Source organism: Rutilus rutilus (genome assembly GCF_951802725.1).
Source record: "Rutilus rutilus genome assembly, chromosome: 6".
NCBI lineage: Eukaryota > Metazoa > Chordata > Actinopteri > Cypriniformes > Leuciscidae > Rutilus > Rutilus rutilus.
This window is the reverse complement of record NC_140214.1, coordinates 23368335-23386333: the sequence shown is the minus strand read 5'-3', so window position 1 is coordinate 23386333 and position 17999 is coordinate 23368335. Positions and strand designations below refer to the sequence as shown.

The following is a 17999-nucleotide window of genomic DNA, read 5'->3' as shown; positions in this document are numbered from 1 at the left end:
GAGATGTGGCTTGCTAATGCTTGCGTTTCCTACCAGATGTCTGCAGATAGACATTAATGCCGCTCTCATTAGATTATATGCCACTGCGGCCATCTCCTGGTTTTAATCACTCTTTCCTGTGTTTGTTTGTCTTTCATTTATAGTGAGTTGGATGTCTGGATCCCACAACCCTTCCACGCCGACGTCCCCACTGATTGGTGGGATCTCGATGCTGACAAGTCCCTCCTCATTGGCGTCTATAAGCATGGTAAGCTCCGCCTCCTCACGGCTGCTGCTTTCCGACTGGTACTTTTGCGGTGACAGGCGAAATAATTGCTAATGTTGACCTATTGTAATATTGCCTAGAGATTGATTGGTGATATTTTCCGAATGGCCGATCCTGCACTAGATTGAGGGTGGCTGGGAAAATGGATGGGGGACAGAGCCGAGATCTAATCTATCAGAGGCAACAGGCACCTCTCAGCGCATTTTATTAACATTGACCCACAGTGTTAAGTGTTCTGGGAGAGCCTGCTAAATTCCCTGTTTGGGTCGTGATTGTTTTCTTTTGTGAAGCTACGTCGCTGTCACAATTTATCTTTTAAGGGAAAAGGGGCCAAAAGCAGTATTTAAAAAGAGAGATGGAAAGGAGTTTCTCAACTGCTGACTTTTAATTGTATAAAGTGTAGTAATAGTCACTTTATTTAATAGTGTCTTCTGCTCTCACCGCCGATATTAATCTTGATGTGAGGGGCTTTTAAGCTTCTCTCAGATTGGTCTTTTTCCTGAATGTGTGTACAGAGAGCTGTCTCTCCAGTCTCCCCTGGTGCGCTGCGCTACCTCGTTAACTCAGCTGGCCTCCATACGCACACACAGGAGCGTGTATATAACACAGGCTGCCTGTTCTTAATCATAATCCCAATTCAGTAGGGAGGTCTGGGGAGGAAACGGGGAGAGGAGAGGTGGCAGGCCTGGACTGCAGAGGAAAGAGTGATGGCCTATAAACCCCCTCATGATTACAGTTTGGCTCGGGGCGCGGCGGCAGTTAGGAACAATGTGTCACCGCATAAATCCTAATTGAAATGTGATGTTCTAGCGGGGGAGGGGGTGCTTGAGCCCCGTCTGATCAGCGGCTCAGCTGAAGTGGGTCCAGCCTGCCAATCGCCTCCCCTGTTGTGCACTGTAGGGATCCGCAGGCTCAAATCTGTTCTGCTTGGACAGTTTTAACGGGCATTTTCCTCTGGCTTTCCTTTTGTTTCTATCTTTTTTTTTTTTCTTTCTTTTTTTGGTTTGATTCAATCTTCTGGTAGATTATAAGGTTATTGCAGCACATATTGTGTTAGCTAAGCCTGATTTTGAGGTTTTTTTGTATGTTTTTGGGACTTTTTTGTATGGTTTTGTATTGTGCAAGCATTTTTCTATTTTAATTGTTTTGTTTTTTATATATATATATAAATTGATTTACTAGTAATTTTTATGGCACCTTCTATATTTAAACAAATGTTTAAATTATTTTATTATTATTGTTTTCAAACTACATTTGACACACCAGTAAATTATTATTATTTTTTTTTATTTATTTTTTTTGCCTTCACATCACCAGGGGAAATAATAGTTCCCCAGCCCTCAGCTTACCCTGTAATTATGCAGTTTTTTTTAATGTTCGCTGCTGCTCTCTTTTCTTCCGCTAGGCTATGAGAAGTATAACTCAATGCGTGCTGACCCCACCCTGTGTTTCCTGGAGAGGGTGGGCATGCCTGATGCCAAGGCCATCGCTGCCGAGCAGAGGGGAGCGGACATGATGGCAGATGGTGTCGAGGGGTAAGTTTGGCCCAAAATCACAGCCCCAGCAAGAGGGACTCCTCCTGCTCTTTCTTTCTCTGGCTCTCTTCCTCTTTCTTTATCTATCACCCTGCTTTTCTCTTTTGCTGATTTTCTTTGTTTTCTCTCCCACTCTTTTTCACAATAGAGAGGATGAAGACCCAGAGTACAAGCCACTCCGGATGCCTTTCAAAGATGATCTGGATGTGAGTTTTCGAAGTATTTTAGTCTTGACTATTATACTATTATTATGCTATTATCTAAAATCAGTATTATTAGATTGCATTACATAACTTTTCTTTGCCATTTCCACAGGATTTTACAAACTCTCCACTGGATGATAAAGATGAAGGGATGGATGGTGAGGCTGGAGAAGGTATTTATTTCCCTAGTGAACAGGTGTTACCCATCATACTTGATTTTTACTTCTCTGTGCTCACTATCGGCGTCTGTTTGTCCACCCTCAGGTCCTAAGCCTGGTGAGAATGGGAAGGCAGGCAATCTGTACTGGCCTCCAGCCTCGGCTCTTACCGCCCGATTGCGCCGTCTCATCACGGCCTATCAGCGCACTCACAAGCGCGAGCAACTAAGGCAGGAAGCCATGACCAAACCTGACCGGCGCCGGCGCCGCCCGCGTGATGACATCCTCGCCATGGTAACAGAAGGAGGAGCTTATGCTCCAGAGGGAGCAGTGGCTTTCATGGCTGAAGGAGGGCCCTTCATGGCCAAGGGATCACCTTACATCCCTGATAGCGCCGCCCTGCTGGCTGATGGAGCAGCTTATTTCAAAGAGCGACGGCAGAGGTGAGTTATTTCTAGATCTTCCATTTTGAAAAAAAGTTCTTCTTTAGTCTCGCATCACCTCATTTCCATTTATCAACATCTGTTTTCCAGATGGACAAGGCGTGAAGAGGCTGATTTCTACCGGGTGGTGTCCACATTCGGTGTGGTTTATGACGTGCACAGACAGTGCTTTGACTGGTCCCAATTCCGTGCTTTTGCTCGTCTGGACAAGAAGACTGATGAGAGCCTGGAAAAATATTACTACTCTTTTGTGGCCATGTGCAAGCGTGTGTGCCGGATGCAGATCAAATCAGAGACAGGTAAACTATTCCTGTATTTTGAGAGTGGGAATTTGTGCTATTGCTAAAAGCAATAAGTGTTCAAAGATTTTTATTCTTTTCTTTTTGTGATTTCCTGCTTTTTGTTTTGGTTGTGTAGTCCCAAAAATTATTTTCTTCATTGTGCCCCCTAACCTAGTCTGCTTCCTCTACCTTTTTAGTAGCTCTATTTCCCTCTATTTATGCATCTTCATCCCTTGAAGAAACATGCTACCAGAAGAAACATGCACAATATATCGGAACCATATTGATAGCTGATAAAAAAGATTTGTTTTAATTTTATTGCTGTCCCCTATTTTTACATTTAGATTACCTTGCCATAATCCAGTACTCAGTTAATATAAAAAAAAACAATAAAAAAAAACGAATTTGTTAATACTGTTAAATATTATCTCAATTAATGTTTTTCATACTGGACATTATAACATTGTGATTCCTAGATTGATTTGTAGAATTTGATTCTTGTTTTTTTTAATCCATTAATGCTAAATTGTGTGTGTGTGTGTGTGTGTGTATATATGTATGTATGAATCACCATATCGGTTGTCTGGCATGGAAATATTGTTTACTTTTTTAAATCGCACTGTAATTTACATTATTTGTGCATTTTACATTTTAATGTTGCTTTGATTTGAATTTTCACATTTTCGATTATTCAACTGAACATCATCTTTCTGCTTGCAGAACTGCCGGACCCCACCCTCATCATTGACCCCATCACAGAGGAGCGGGCTTCACGGACGCTCTATCGTATCGAGCTGCTGCGGCGTATCAGGGAGCAGGTGTTGCCGCACCCTCTGCTGGAGGAGAGATTGAGTCTGTGCCAACCCAGCCCCGATCTCCCTGCCTGGTGGGAGCCCGGGCGCCATGATCGAGACCTCCTTCGGGGTGCCGCAAAGCATGGTGTCAGCCGCACTGACTACCACATCCTCAACGACCCTGAGCTGAGCTTTTTGGAGGCCCATAGAAAGTTCACACAGGGCAAGGGTGCTGAAATGCCCATCATGTCTGATCCCCTCACCCCTCTGACCCTGCTCAAAGATGAAGAAGTGAAAGAAGAGCATGGTGATATGGTGCCCAAAGTGGAGAACAGTAACATAGAGGAGGTCAAAGGAGAGAAATCTGAAGCCCTGTCTCCTAAAAAGGAAGTGAAGGAAGAAGAGGAAGCAAATGATTTGAGTCTTAAGCACGAGCCCAAGGAGGAGGAGGTGGAGGTGGAGGAGAAAGATGCAGTGGAGGTTAAGACCAAGGTAGAGCTGGATTGTCCTGTGGATGGTATGGCTGAGGTGAAGCCCGTAGATCAGGAGTCCACAGATACACTCCCTACCCCTGAAGATAAAATCGCTCAGGATGAGAGTGAGCCTCCCTCGAACACTGAGACTAAAGTACCTATTGACAAAATCTCTGAAGAAGACGAGGAAGAAAAAATGGATGAGGATGACAAATCAGAAAAATCTTCACAAGCTGAAGGTGAATATTAGGCATTATTTAATGTTTTATTTTCTATGAAAACTACGTTTGTTACGTCTCTATCTGAGAAACATGCCCAAAACATTTGTGTATGCTCCAAAAACAAATTACACTGGTTTTAGGCCAAGCTTCCATTTTCTCAATTTAAATTACTATTAAATCTAGGATTATGCTAATTTCTCTCAATCATCTGTAATTTTACTTTGAGGAATACCTATTTTATTGGGAATTTGAAGCTCAAGTATGTAATTTCTGTGCCTCTACTGACACCAAACAGAATTGTAAAACTTGTAATTGTTGTAAAACCCTGTATTCTATTGATTGAACAAAGATTATTTGGCTGCTCAAGCAGTTTTTTACACTGATCAATTTTCATTGATCATTGAGCATAGATTTTGATTTTAAAATTTGTTGCAGTGTTGTTTGTATTGAAAGATCATTATGATTTGCAGTTGGAGCCGCCTCCGAGAGTAAGAATTTTGACGAGGAGAGTAACGCCTCCTTGAGCACTGCCCGCGATGAGACCAGGGACTGCTTTAGTGTTGATGACGTCGAGCCGCCAGCCTCTCAGATGTTCAGTGAACGCTCACTGTTCTCTTTCTGGCCCAAGGTTAGTCAAACCATTTTTCCCTCTTCTAATCTTTTCCTTCCTTTTTTGTCAAATTTTTTTTTATATGCATCTAGTTTTCCCTTCTAGCATGTTGTAATATTGTTTGCCACAAAAGCGATTTGAAGGTAAATGAAGCCAAGCCCAAAGCTGTGAGGAAAACTACGATGTGATGCTTAGTGAAAAGACTGTACTTAAAGTTTCAGAACTTTATCCTTTAATAGAGCATAAGATCCTTGGGACATGAAACCAGAGCTGAAATGGAGAAAATGAGATGCCCTTTGTGTATCCTCTAGTTCATTATGCATGCATACACGCGCACACGCTCGCTCACACTTGTGCTGATCTTCTGTGTTTGTACTTCAGGACAGGGTAATGATCAATCGTATGGACAACATCTGTGAAGCGGTCATGAAGGGCAAGTGGCCTTTCAACAGGAGGCAGTTCTTTGACTTCCCAGGCCTGTTGCCTGGCTACAGCTCCATGACAACGGACAGCCCCCTGCAGAGGCGGAGTCTTGGTGATCTCTCAATGGTGGGTCAGACCAGCTATAGTGGCAGTGAGGACCTCACCATGTCACCACAGGTCAACAAGGCAAGTCCCACCTATAACCTGCCCTACTGTGCACTGAAACTCACTGTGGGTGCCAATGCACTTTTTGTCTTTTGTTTAAACATCCTTTATTATTATACAATAGATTTTAAGAGTTACGTTGATTAAACACCCTGTCAATGTTCTTGTCCAGGATGAAACTTTAAGCCTGTCAGTACCTCGACAGCGCAGACGCAGGAGGAGGAAGGTGGAGATTGAGGCAGAGCGTGCTGCCAAGCGCAGGAACCTGATGGAGATGGTAGCACAGCTACGAGAGTCCCATGCCACAGAAGGCCAGACACAGGCCATAGACCTGACCAAAGCCCTGCACGGCGTGTCGTCCTCTTCTTCCTCTTCTGCCTTCCCTGGAGCCATGGCCTCCTCCGCAGCCCTGAAAGCACAGATGGAGCTGCTGCAAGCAGGCGCTTCCTCCAGACCAAGGGCCAATGGCTCTCTACATGACACTGAACTCCCCAACCGGAGAAAAAGAGGTCGCAGGAAAAATGTGGAGGGGTTGGAACTGCTGTTTATGGGGAACAAGAGAGGACCTCTCAATGTGGTACGTATCCTGTCAGGATGTGATGTGGGTGTCATGCTGTTTTCATGTAGCACATTGACAAAAAAATTGTTTTTTTCTACAGGAAAATTCCGATGGGACCAAAGCTTTTGTAGATGGGCGGGCACACAGACCCATGTCATCTCCTGCACAGAAAGCCCCTGGTGAAGGCCTAGAAGAGGGAAGCCATCTTCAAGGAGAAGATGGTCCCAGCACTAAGGACCTACGGGAATGGCTGAGACAGCATCCCACCTACACTATGGATGTGCCTGGATACGTACCAGTGAGTGCAACTCTTTGTGCCCATCAGTATTTTTTCTGTTGGCTGATGTAGGAATGTCCTGTGCGGTATGCTGTTTATCTTAGAGTTCTCTTGTTTTTATCTTTCAGAAGAATGAGGATCACCTCTCCCAGTTCGCAAAGCCCAAACAGAAAAGACACAGATGCCGCAATCCCAACAAGATTGACATAAACACGCTGACCGGAGAAGAGAGAGTCCCTGTTGTTAACATTAGGAATGGAAGAAAGGCAAGTATTCATTTTTGGAAATGGATCCATTTTGTTTTATCCCAAAATGTACTTTACACTTGCTGCAACATTTATAACTTTTATGACTACAGATGGGAGGAGCCATGGCCCCTCCAATGAAGGATTTACCTCGCTGGCTGATTGAAAATCCAGAATTTGCCATCGCCCCAGACTGGACAGATATTGTGAAGCAATCGGTGAGTCTTGATTTTATCTAAATTGATACTTTTATTCAGCAAGAATGCATCAAATTGAATAAAAGTGACAAAGACATGTTACAAAACAAATCCATTTCATATAAACACTGTTTTTTTCAAACTTTATATTCATCAAAGAATCATGAAAAAAAATTGTTAGTTTTCTCATATTAAGCAGCACAACTGTATGTGTGTATTTTTATTTTAATTGGTGCTGGGCAATAATTTTGTATATATAAATACACACACATGCATGTATATGTTTAAGAAATATTTGCATGTATATGCTGCGTGTATATATATATATTTATATAAAATGTATATTATATATAAATAACACCTTTTTCTTAAATATATGCATGTGTATTTTTATATAAAATAACTATACACAGTACATAACTCATATTATGTACAAACTTTTATTTTGGATGCAATTAATTGTTGCCCAGCACACACACAATATTGTATTTTTATTAAATATACAAATGTTTCTTGAGAACCAAATCAGCATATTAGAATAATTTCTGATGGTTAGTTATTTCTGAAGAATCACGTGACACTGAAGACTGGAGTAATGGCTGCTAAAAATAAAGAATAAATTTACCTTTTAAAATGTATTAATATAGAAAAGTTATTTTAAATAATAACATTTCACAATTTAGCTGTTTTTTTTTATGTGTAAAACAATCTTAATGACCTCAAACTGTTTAATGGGAAGTTATACCTTAATTATATAATATAAAAAAATTTTGTTCCCAGGGCTTTCTCCCAGAGTCCATGTTTGACCGACTCCTGACTGGGCCGGTGGTCAGAGAGGAGGGCGTGCGCCGCAGAGGCAGACGTCCCAAATCTGAAATCGCCAAGGCGACGGCAGCAGCGCAGGCAGCGGCCGCGGCAGCAGCTTCCACATCCGGTGTTAATCCTTTGCTGATGAATGGACTGTTTGGCAGTATGGACCTGACCAGTCTGCAGGGCCTGCAGAACCTCCAGAGCCTCCAGCTGGCAGCTGGCCTCATGGGCTTTCCCGCTGCTCTCGGAGGGGGGGCGGACGGCAAGCACGCTGCGGCCATGCTTCCTCTCATGCTTCCTGGCATGGGCGGCCTTCCCAACATGTTCAGTCTAGGGGGTCTGTTCGGAGGAAGTCTGGCTGCAGCTGCGACTGCAACTAACGGTGCGTCTGGTACAGAACAGGCCGAATCTGAGGAGAATCCCAACCTGAAGACGGATGAGGAGACCAAGGAGGAAGGAGATGAGAAGGAAAAAGCAGAGAAACAGACTGAAACGGAGTCTGCTGAGGCTACCGGTGACGCTGCCGCGCTAAATGCTGCTGCTGCTGCGGCCGCTGCTGCCGGCATGTCTACTAGTCAGCTGGCCTTCAACCCTTTCTTGCTGTCTACCATGGCCCCAGGCCTCTTCTACCCATCCATGTTTTTACCCGCCAGCCTTGGCGGCCTGGGCCTCCCAGGCTTCCCCCAAGCTTCCCTAGCTGACCTCCAGAGTGCTGTGTCTGGGGCTTTAGGGGCTGCCGGTGAGGACAAGGAGTCCGCCAAAGGGCCCAGCACAAATCAGGACCAGAATGCCTCTGCGGCTGATGTTGAAACTGCTGACAACACACTTGAAGACAGTGACTCAGAGGAGAGCCAGAACAAGACTGCTGATTCATCAGTACTAGATGATGACCTGGCAGGGCCAGTAGAGGAAATGGACTCCATGGAGGGTGGAATGGATGACGATGACGACGATGACGATGATGATGAGGATGATGATGAGGATGATGACGAACCTGCTGATGAGGATGACAAAAGTGACTGAAACTGAATCAGGCCTTCTAACATTTCCCCAGGGCTGAGGAGACACTGAACTCTGACAGGATGGTTAGTCCAGGTGTTTACATGCCAACTCGATATCCAAAACACTTTGGTTGTTTGGTTTTTGTTGACAGGTAACGTTAAGAGTAAAGCAAATGAGCTGTCTCTGTAACCATTAGCGTAGCCAGGGATGATGCGAACAGACATAGATTTGTGCGGATGTCAAAAGGGTGTTTTTTTCCCCCCCATGTATTTTTTCTTTTTGTGTTTTTGGTTGTTTTGTTTTTTTGAAGTCTTTGGCACTGTGTTGGGTGCCTTCTAGATGAGATGGAAATTTCCTGAAATATTATAGGAATTAATCGTTCCGATAGTGCTATGCTGCTCTCTCTTTATTTTAATATTATTTTGTTTTGTCTTTTTTCTCTCTTACTCTACTGTTGATATTGTAACAATGAGTAGCATCTCGTAATGTTCAGTGGTGTACAGTTTAACGGCATTAAGACACTCTCCGCTGCTGAGGAAGAATCGTGGTTTTCGTTGTACTGTTCTGCTGAGAGGAGCGGGCGAAGTTCTCACATATCATAGCCTACACTTGGACTGTTCCCAGTCTCTCACACTGACAATCCAAACAGGTGAGGAGACCTCTCTACCTGTGGAGACAGCAATAACGAAGGCAGCTTTTGAATGTTCGATTTTACTCTTTTGACTAAACACCGGAAAGTGTGAAAAAGTGACATGAAATAAATTACTGCAGTCAAATTGTCTCATTGTATCCATGTTAATGCACTGGTGTAAGAATAAAATCAGGTACCTTTATCTATTTGAATGGACTTTTGTTACTTTAGCCACAAAGCTGAACAGCATTACCTCAATTCTAACTAGCCTTGAAGTTTACAGACATAAATGTTGTACATGTTTTTTTTTTTCTTTTGTGTTTTTTTTTTCTTTTCTTTTTTTGAAACCATCATGTATGATGAACTGTAAATTGCTGCCAACTGTAGTAATGATGCTTTTAATAAAAGTGACTCTCAATATTCGCCTAGGAAACCAAAACGCTGTTTGTGTAGCTCTGTGGGGATGTCAAACTGCATCCTCTGTTGACAACTAACCTTTTATATATCTAACAGAATAAATTGTTAATTTCCTTTACATTCACATGTGTTTGATCTGTTAAATTAGATTTATTTGAATTAATTGTAAAGGTTTTTAATCATTAGCACCAAATGTTTAATGCTATAGCAATGTTGAATTTAGGTGCAAAGTACTTGTTACAGACAGCACATTTTTACTTATTTACATTTTTAAAGAACAGATTTTCAAAACTGAACTTGAATGATTCTGCACTAGATGCCTCATACAGTAGCGCTGCATGACCTGGTTGCCGGGGAAAGAGGTTCCGACAGGCCTGTTTACTCTAGCCATCATAAACACCATCAGTCCTGTGGAGCGGTTGACATAATGCGCTCCGACAGGACGGGAGGACATGGCAGGGGCTCTCTGTCCGCTCCAGTAGCCAGCCATTATGAGCCTAACGCCTGGAACAAGGCTTTTTCCCCCCTCTCTCGACAGACATCTTTCATAATTGCACTTTCCGATGAAGTGGCTCGTGAAATCCATAGGTCTCGTGTGCACCCAGCATGCAGCTCTTGGCGAGAGTTTGAGATTTGGACAGGAGGTGCTCATACACAGAGTTGTCAATGATGCCTTTTATTGTTGCCATTGAAGTCTTGAGGCGTTAATGTACGTTAATTGAGTTTTTGGATGTGGGAAATGTTTTCCCTGGTCCTTTATAGGTGAATAACAATGGACTGCTCTTGCGTTTGTTGAATAGATTCTTTGCTTCCTGTTTTTAATGAAGAGCGTGTTCTTGTGTCGTCAGGGTGGTTTTGTGGCATTGAAGATCTTCTGTGGTTCCTAGTCATTATGTGCCATCTTGACACATGGCGCAGTCGCTCGCTGAGGGCTCGTCACCGCCGGCATCGTGCCTCCTTCACAAACCACTGACTGCTGGGTGTGAAGTCTGTCATTGGCGAGGAGGCAGGTTGTGGTTGGCCACTGAGCGTCAAACATGGCAACACAGCACAGTTCACTAATGCTGGGCGCTGGGATTAGAGCTGGCAGCTTTCCCTTGGGAGAGGCCCTTTATCGGGAAGGTCAAACTGAATGCTTGGCGGCTGCGGTTGTAGACTGTAAAAGAGGACTTTTGGCACTGAACCACCATAAGAAAAAACTCTTCATGAGGGGATATCAGAAAATCACCCATATGTATTGGTTTAACAATTTTCAATGATTTTCAATGAGTCAACTACTCCTTTAATTACATTTTTTTTTTATCACTATTTGAATCAGTGCTTAAAAAAAAAACTAAACCATGTTTACTATGCATTTCCAAAGTCCCTTAAAGTCAGCTCACTCAGTGGTCATATTTGTAAAACATGTTTATTTCTGGCCATGAACAGCACCTAACTACTTAAATGGGGAAAGACCAAACTCTGCTTTATCTGTTTGTCTAAATTACATAACAAATAAAATCTGACAACACAAGTCTTTCTCAACTTCTGAGCTATATATTTATATATATATATATATATATTTTTTTTTTTTCTGCTCAAATGTAATCACTTTACAGATTACCCCCACCCCCCCCCCCCCAGGCTTGTCCACCTATTTTACAAGTAAACAAAAAAAGTGATAGGCCCTGTTCACACTGCCAGCGACACAGCCATGATTCCATTCATTTTCAATGGAGGGCTGGTGACACAAGCGACAGTGACTTAGTATTTGCGACAGAATGTGGGCGTCAAGCGACGTGAGTCGCCCGTCAAAAATTCAGAAAAGTTCAACTTTATACAAATGAGCATCGAATTTCGCAAGCGACAACCACCAGGAGTGAAGACCGTCTGTGGAGCTCTCACGTCACCATATCAAGTACAGGCAAGACTGAGTTCCAGGACGATTTCACTGTTTTATATTATTTGACTGTAACCACATAATTATAATAAAATTATGCGTGGAAAATAAATAATAGGCAGTCTTAAGAGTTTACACAACACCGTTTTTAACTAAAAATGGAAAACTTTGTATGCATTTTGGCCCGTTCATTTACACGACAACTGCGTTTTGGGGGTCTGAAAACGTAAACTTTTGAAAACGGGTTTCAAAGTGCAAGTATTTGAAAACAATACCAAATTGTCTACTAGACATAGTGAATGTGAAAACGTTGATGTCATCCACAAGCACATTACTTGTTTAGACCATTATGGGCCAGAGAAACAATTAAGCGCGCAGCCATCTTTTGTATTTTGTCTTTGAACGTGCATTTTAGCGGTAGCTCCCCAGCTAACACAGTACATTGTGACGACGTCGTCATTTGGTCAGCGTGACGTTACTTTATGACAACGTTGTGAGGACGTCGTGGTAAAGTTCCATTTTTTAGAATCTTGGCTAACGTTCCAGAAACGTCGTGGGCCCGTCCTCAATAGACGTCTCTGTTTATCCCATGAAGAACGTTGTAGAGACGTGGTCAACTGGTCACCAGATAACTTTCCAGAAAATTGCGTTACAAGTATTATCCTATGATGAATGCCATTTGGATATATGGGAAAGGTAGCCTACTTAATTCATCAAATATTTTATTAAGTTATCTGGTTAAAATAGGAAAATTGTAGTGCCTTCATGTTTGTGATGATGTCCAATCCTAAGAGATTACAGATCTGTATATTTCTATTCTATGGCATTGCTGTCATAATTAGCTGGTGAAGCGGATTTAACTTATTGTAAGTTATCATGAGCATTGTAACTGTCAGTAGACCGAGAAGATTTTAAAATGAGCGGTTCATTCATAAATCCGTAAGATATTACCTTCAAGATGCTGTGGAAATACAAATCGGAAGACAGAACACGAGTGCAGCTAACGTTACATAAGGTGTTTTTCTTTCAAAAATGACCTTTCGCGGATCTGTGAAAATGGGGATCATTTTGACAACGTTGTCATCTGTACGCTACGCGTAAAACGCGAAGGAAAAACTTCTGTTTTTAGTACATCGTTGTCGTGTAAATATATAAGCTTCGTGAGTTTGATTCATAAGTTTATAGTTTGTGTTGTTAATTATATAATGCAGTGAGCAGTCATTATCATTTGGGACTGCACTTTCTAAAGATAAAATGGCCCGATGTGCCTTCTACCAATAACATTAGCGACAGCAGGAACGCCCACAAGCCTCTAGCGACAGTGAACGGGACGGAACTTCCGTTTTGCAATGGCCTTGGCTGAATCCGAAATCGCCTCTTAAACCCTTTATTTTACTGTCTATGCTTAAACCCCCATTCACTATTCCCTACGTTAGTCCACTGACACTGTTCACTTAAAGGAGTGAATGAAAAGGAGTGAGTGAATTCGGACAGCCGTTGAGTGAGCATCGGTATTGCACTGCAATGTGGGATTGAATAAGTGCACTCAAAATCGTGAACTATGGTTTCAGACACCACTACAAATAGCACCCTATTTGAGGGTATAGGGGGAGGTTTCGGATTCAGCCCTTGAGTGTATTTTTTTTTTTTTTTTTTTTTAAGTTCATGAGATTGATTACATTTTTGACAGTAGCCTATTGTTCCAGGATTGATTCATGGACGCAAGTCCGTTCCGGGTCCGTTCTCTCAGAAGAAATGACCGGAGGCATTGAGGTGCGACTAATCAAAATTACTATTACATAATCAGCTAATTGGAGGACGCTCCCTTAACGAGAGCAGCTCATTAGCTATTGTGACAGGTCTGCAAGTCTGGGGTTCAGCGCACTTTTATCTAGCGCCAGCGATCCTCTATCTGTTCATACTTTTGTATGACGTTCATGTCATACTACATGCTCTGTTCAGCCGCTGAACTGATTTAATATTCAGCCGCAGCGAGAGCCTACAGGGTTTTAGTAATGCACAGGAATCTGATCCCGATGACCTACAGTTTCCTCTTACAGGATTCCAGGAGATGTGTCACAAAAAGCATGGGTTTATAGGCCTATAGCGTCTATCCATCTAAAACCATCTAAACCATCCAGCCAATGAGCCTAAAACTACTGTTTTCTTCAAATGTCAGGCTCTGGCCAGCTGATTCTTATTCTGAGCCAATAAACATGTCATTTCCAGCTGGAGTTGGTCGGGCCGCCTGTCTCTGCAGCTTTCCGATAAAGAGCGATTTTGCGGTCGCCTTGACGACCTGGTGCCTCGCCGTGATTGATCACAGTATCCCGCGCCGGTGACACAGGTAGGGGGAGGGAGGGACGCAGCCGAGCTCTAACAGATGCAGCGTCGATGTCCTTCTCCCCGGCTGAGGGGATTTAAAACTGTCACACGCTCTCACACCTCCTGTTTCCCTCGGAGACGGATGTGTCGTGCGTGACATTGAGGGCGAGAGGCAGAGCATCAATCGCAGGCTGGGTGATAAGTGTCATGCCGACTGCTCGCCAGGCCTGTTTCTCAAACTGCGCGCGCACACTTCTTCACGCTCTCACTCAGTAGTGCAAACAGATGTCAACTTAGAACTTCCGACAGCTTCTTGTGGAAAATATAAAAATAGAAATATATTTTAAATAAATAGTCCTCCCAAGAATATGACATTTACTCATCCTCCAAACCTGTTTGAATTTCTTCTCTTTGAAATAAGAAAAAAATAAGCATTTAGCAGAATGTTGCTCTTTTCCATGCAATGAAAGTTAATGGTGACTAAATGTCAAGCTCCAAAAATGACCAAAAGCACCATGAAAGAAGTGCATATTATACAACTATACACTATATTTGGAGTCTTCCGTAAGCTTTGTGTGTCTAAATTTTAAGTCGTTATGCTCTCTAATCTTATTTAGCCTACGTTCATGTATTCAAATATGGGATCACGTCAAAATGTCAAAGATTTCATTGGTTCTTGTGTGCCTGCTTCTATAATGTCATTCACTTTCATTGTATGAAAATGAGCAGCATGAACATCCTGTCTAACATCATTTTAACAACATGAGTGTGAGTAAATGATGACAGTTCTCATTTTTTGGTAAACTATGGGTGAAAATCCTTTAAGTTTAGATGTAAAAACAGAAGATGACCTTCATGTCTACAAACATACTTGGAGGTCTCCTGATTTTTGCTTGTCACACAGTTGAGATGAAGACTGATTATTCAGCACAGGTATGACTCATCAGAAGCCATATTGCCCAAAGCCAGTGTCTGTGAGCTGTGAGGCCCCAGAGACGGGCTGTATTTCACTGTGAAATTAAACGCTCCTGCGCTACACAAACAACCTCATTATGCCCTGTTCGCCCAGGAAGATTTGCTGCAGAATGTTTTGCCCAACTTCTGCTGATATGGGGGTGGAAGAGAGGAATGCATAACTTAACACATGGCAGTTTCTCATCTCTGAGAGACATTTATGTTAAATCCTCAAGTCTCAGTGTGATTCAGTCTTAAATCGTCCTGTTATTAGATGAAAGTGTCTGACCAGTAAACAAGACCCCAAAAGTCAATGGTTTCTGTGGGTTGTCTGTTCTGATACGGTTGCGGACAGCAACGATGCTAAAGGCTAATAATAAAATGAATCTATAATCAGAATAATAAACTCATCATTTACTCGCCCTCATGTTGTGCCAAACCTGTATGACTTTTGTTCATCTTTGGAACATAAAAGAAGCTATTTTTAATAAAACCAGAGAGATTTCTGTTGGTTCAGACCACATTCAGGTTCTCATTGGTTTTGACACGTGAGAACCAATGAAGTTTGAGTTCGGTTGAGCTTCTGTTTACCATATTTTATGCTCGCTGATCAATGTTTATATGTGTATAAAGGTCTAAATTTAATTTTATGTAAAAGATCATGCCTCTTCAGAAGACTTGGATTAAACTTCTCGATCCATATGGATTACCATGGTTACACTTTATTTTAAGGTGTCCTTATTATAGTGTAATTATACATTTTAGTACTGAGTGATATTAATTTACAACATACTTACTTACTATAGGATTAGGGTTATGATTTGGGTTTGGTGTATGGTTAGTGGCATGTATTTAAGACCATGTAAAGTGTAACAGATTTCTTTTACGAATGTTTTGAAGTGCCAGTGTTTTGGATGAATGGAGGAACAGAAATCTCTCAGGTTTCATTCAAATATCTTAATTTGTGTTTCGAAGATGAACAAACAATTTATGGGTTTAGAATGACATGAGGGTAAACAAAAAGTTTTTTTTTTTTTTGTAAGGGTTTACAAAGAATGGTGTGAAAAGGGAAAAACATCCAGTATGCGGCAGTCCTGTGGGCGAAAATGCCTTTGTTGATGCTAGAGGCCAGAGGAGAATGGGCCGACTGATTCAAGCTGATAGAAGAGCAACTTTGACTGAAATAACCACTCGTTACAACCGAGGTATGCAGCAAAGCATTTGTGAAGCCACAACACGCACAACCTTGAGGCGGATGGGCTACAACAGCAGAAGACCCCACCGGGTACCACTCATCTTCACTACAAATAGGAAAAAGAGGCTACAATTTGCACGAGCTCACCAAAATTGGACAGTTGAAGACTGGAAAAATGTTGCCTGGTCTGATGAGTCTCGATTTCTGTTGAGACATTCAGATGGTAGAGTCAGAATTTGGCGTAAACAGAATGAGAACATGGATCCATCATGCCTTGTTACCACTGTGCAGGCTGGTGGTGGTGGTGTAATGGTGTGGGGGATATTTTCTTGGCACACTTTAGGCCCTTTAGTGCCAATTGGGCATCGTTTAAATGCCACGGCCTACCTGAGCTTTGTTTCTGACCATGTCCATCCCTTTATGACCACCATGTACCCATCCTCTGATGGCTACTTTCAGCAGGATAATGCACCATGTCACAAAGTTTGAATCATTTCAAATTGGTTTCTTGAACATGACAATGAGTTCACTGTACTAAAATGGCCCCCACAGTCACCAGATCTCAACCCAATAGAGCATCTTTGGGATGTGGTGGAACGGGAGCTTCGTGCCCTGGATGTGCATCACACAAATCTCCATCAACTGCAAGATGCTATCCTATCAATATGGGCCAACATTTCTAAAGAATGCTTTCAGCACCTTGTTGAATCAATGCCACGTAAAATTAAGGCAGTTCTGAAGGCGAAAGGGGTCAAACACAGTATTAGTATGGTGTTCCTAATAATCCTTTAGGTGAGTGTATATATGATCACTTCGTGCTGCTGCTTCGCTTGATCTGAGGGCGGCAACAGCGATCTGTCACGCCACAAGGAGCACCAAAACGCTATTTGTTGTTTGAATTATCTGAGACTGTATGTTTCATATCAAAAGTAACAAAGCACAAATCTTATTGTGAGTTATTGGATGAGAGGCATGCTACAATGTTCTGTTAATTCATCAACTAAAATATGGCATAGACTAAAAGATTGATTCTTGGGATTTAAAAATTGATATAAACATAAATATGAGAATCGATTAAAATCAAGAAATCGATATTTTTACCCAGCCCTTATATTAATACATTTCAGTGATTCAATTTAAAGGTCTTTTTGGTTTATTTTCATACAATAAACTTTTTTGGGTCCGCAACTTCGTCAAAGTAGCCTAAAATATGGTCCCTGAAGTTAAACCAGTTGAGAACCTCGCTACACACATTGTAATGTTACTCTTAAAACAAAAAATCTTAGTGTAGTTTTTTTGTTGTCTACTACTTTTCATTTGACCCCATTCATCTGTGTTCTGGCGTCTTCTTCCGCTGTCTTTTGACCAAGTGGGGCTGGTTCCCCTCCAGCTGCATCTCTTATCAGCGTGGCACACAAACCCAGCCGCGAGTCTGGACCGTGTCTGTGCCTTGAGTTCTGGCTGCCGGCCGCCTGCACATAGACGCTCTTCTGAGACGGTTAAGAATCAACATCCGATCACTAGCCAGCACTGCTGCAGATGCCACAAGTTTACGTTTATCTTCTCACTGCATTTTCTAAAACAACCATGGTAGCAAAATGTATTTTTAAATCACAAAAGCAAGTTCTTAGGAGTGTCTGCTGTGAGAGACATGTGGTTTGATGGCCTTCGAGGACTGGAACAGCAGGTGTCTGTTGCTGTGGTGCCATGCTGAGCAGTAAAGGTCACTTTTGATGGAGCTGGGTGCAAAAATATTACATTTTCAGTCACGCACACAGGGGTGGCCTATAGATATCTAAAGATAGAAGCGCAGGTCAAAGGGTCCCAATACATATAATTGGCCAGACACAATCCTAATCTTAAAACAAACCTTCCTATCTCCTCCTCTGGTGAAGGATTCATTCATTTACATGTGTTACATACTTTACCTGCCCAAA

At 42.3% G+C, this 17999-nt stretch overlaps 1 protein-coding gene across 2 annotated transcripts in view; it reads left to right on the top strand.

Moving 5' to 3' along the window:
• Window positions 1-9826, top strand: part of chd7 (chromodomain helicase DNA binding protein 7) — a 61897-nt gene extending 52071 nt beyond the window's left edge. The window contains exons 25-38 of one of the 2 annotated variants that reach the window (XM_084410910.1): window positions 144-247; window positions 1671-1800; window positions 1949-2006; window positions 2116-2176; window positions 2268-2604; window positions 2695-2903; window positions 3606-4391; window positions 4844-5001; window positions 5365-5592; window positions 5744-6148; window positions 6231-6428; window positions 6539-6673; window positions 6766-6870; window positions 7630-9826. In XM_084410910.1, the coding sequence (XP_084267036.1) occupies window positions 144-247; window positions 1671-1800; window positions 1949-2006; window positions 2116-2176; window positions 2268-2604; window positions 2695-2903; window positions 3606-4391; window positions 4844-5001; window positions 5365-5592; window positions 5744-6148; window positions 6231-6428; window positions 6539-6673; window positions 6766-6870; window positions 7630-8682 (3967 nt within the window). In that variant the 3' untranslated portion in view covers window positions 8683-9826. Of the gene's footprint in view, window positions 1-143; window positions 248-1670; window positions 1801-1948; window positions 2007-2115; window positions 2177-2267; window positions 2605-2694; window positions 2904-3605; window positions 4392-4843; window positions 5002-5364; window positions 5593-5743; window positions 6149-6230; window positions 6429-6535; window positions 6674-6765; window positions 6871-7629 lie in introns of both variants that reach the window. The other variant, XM_084410909.1, reaches the window with a different exon arrangement.
• The last annotated feature ends 8173 nt before the right edge of the window (window positions 9827-17999 follow it).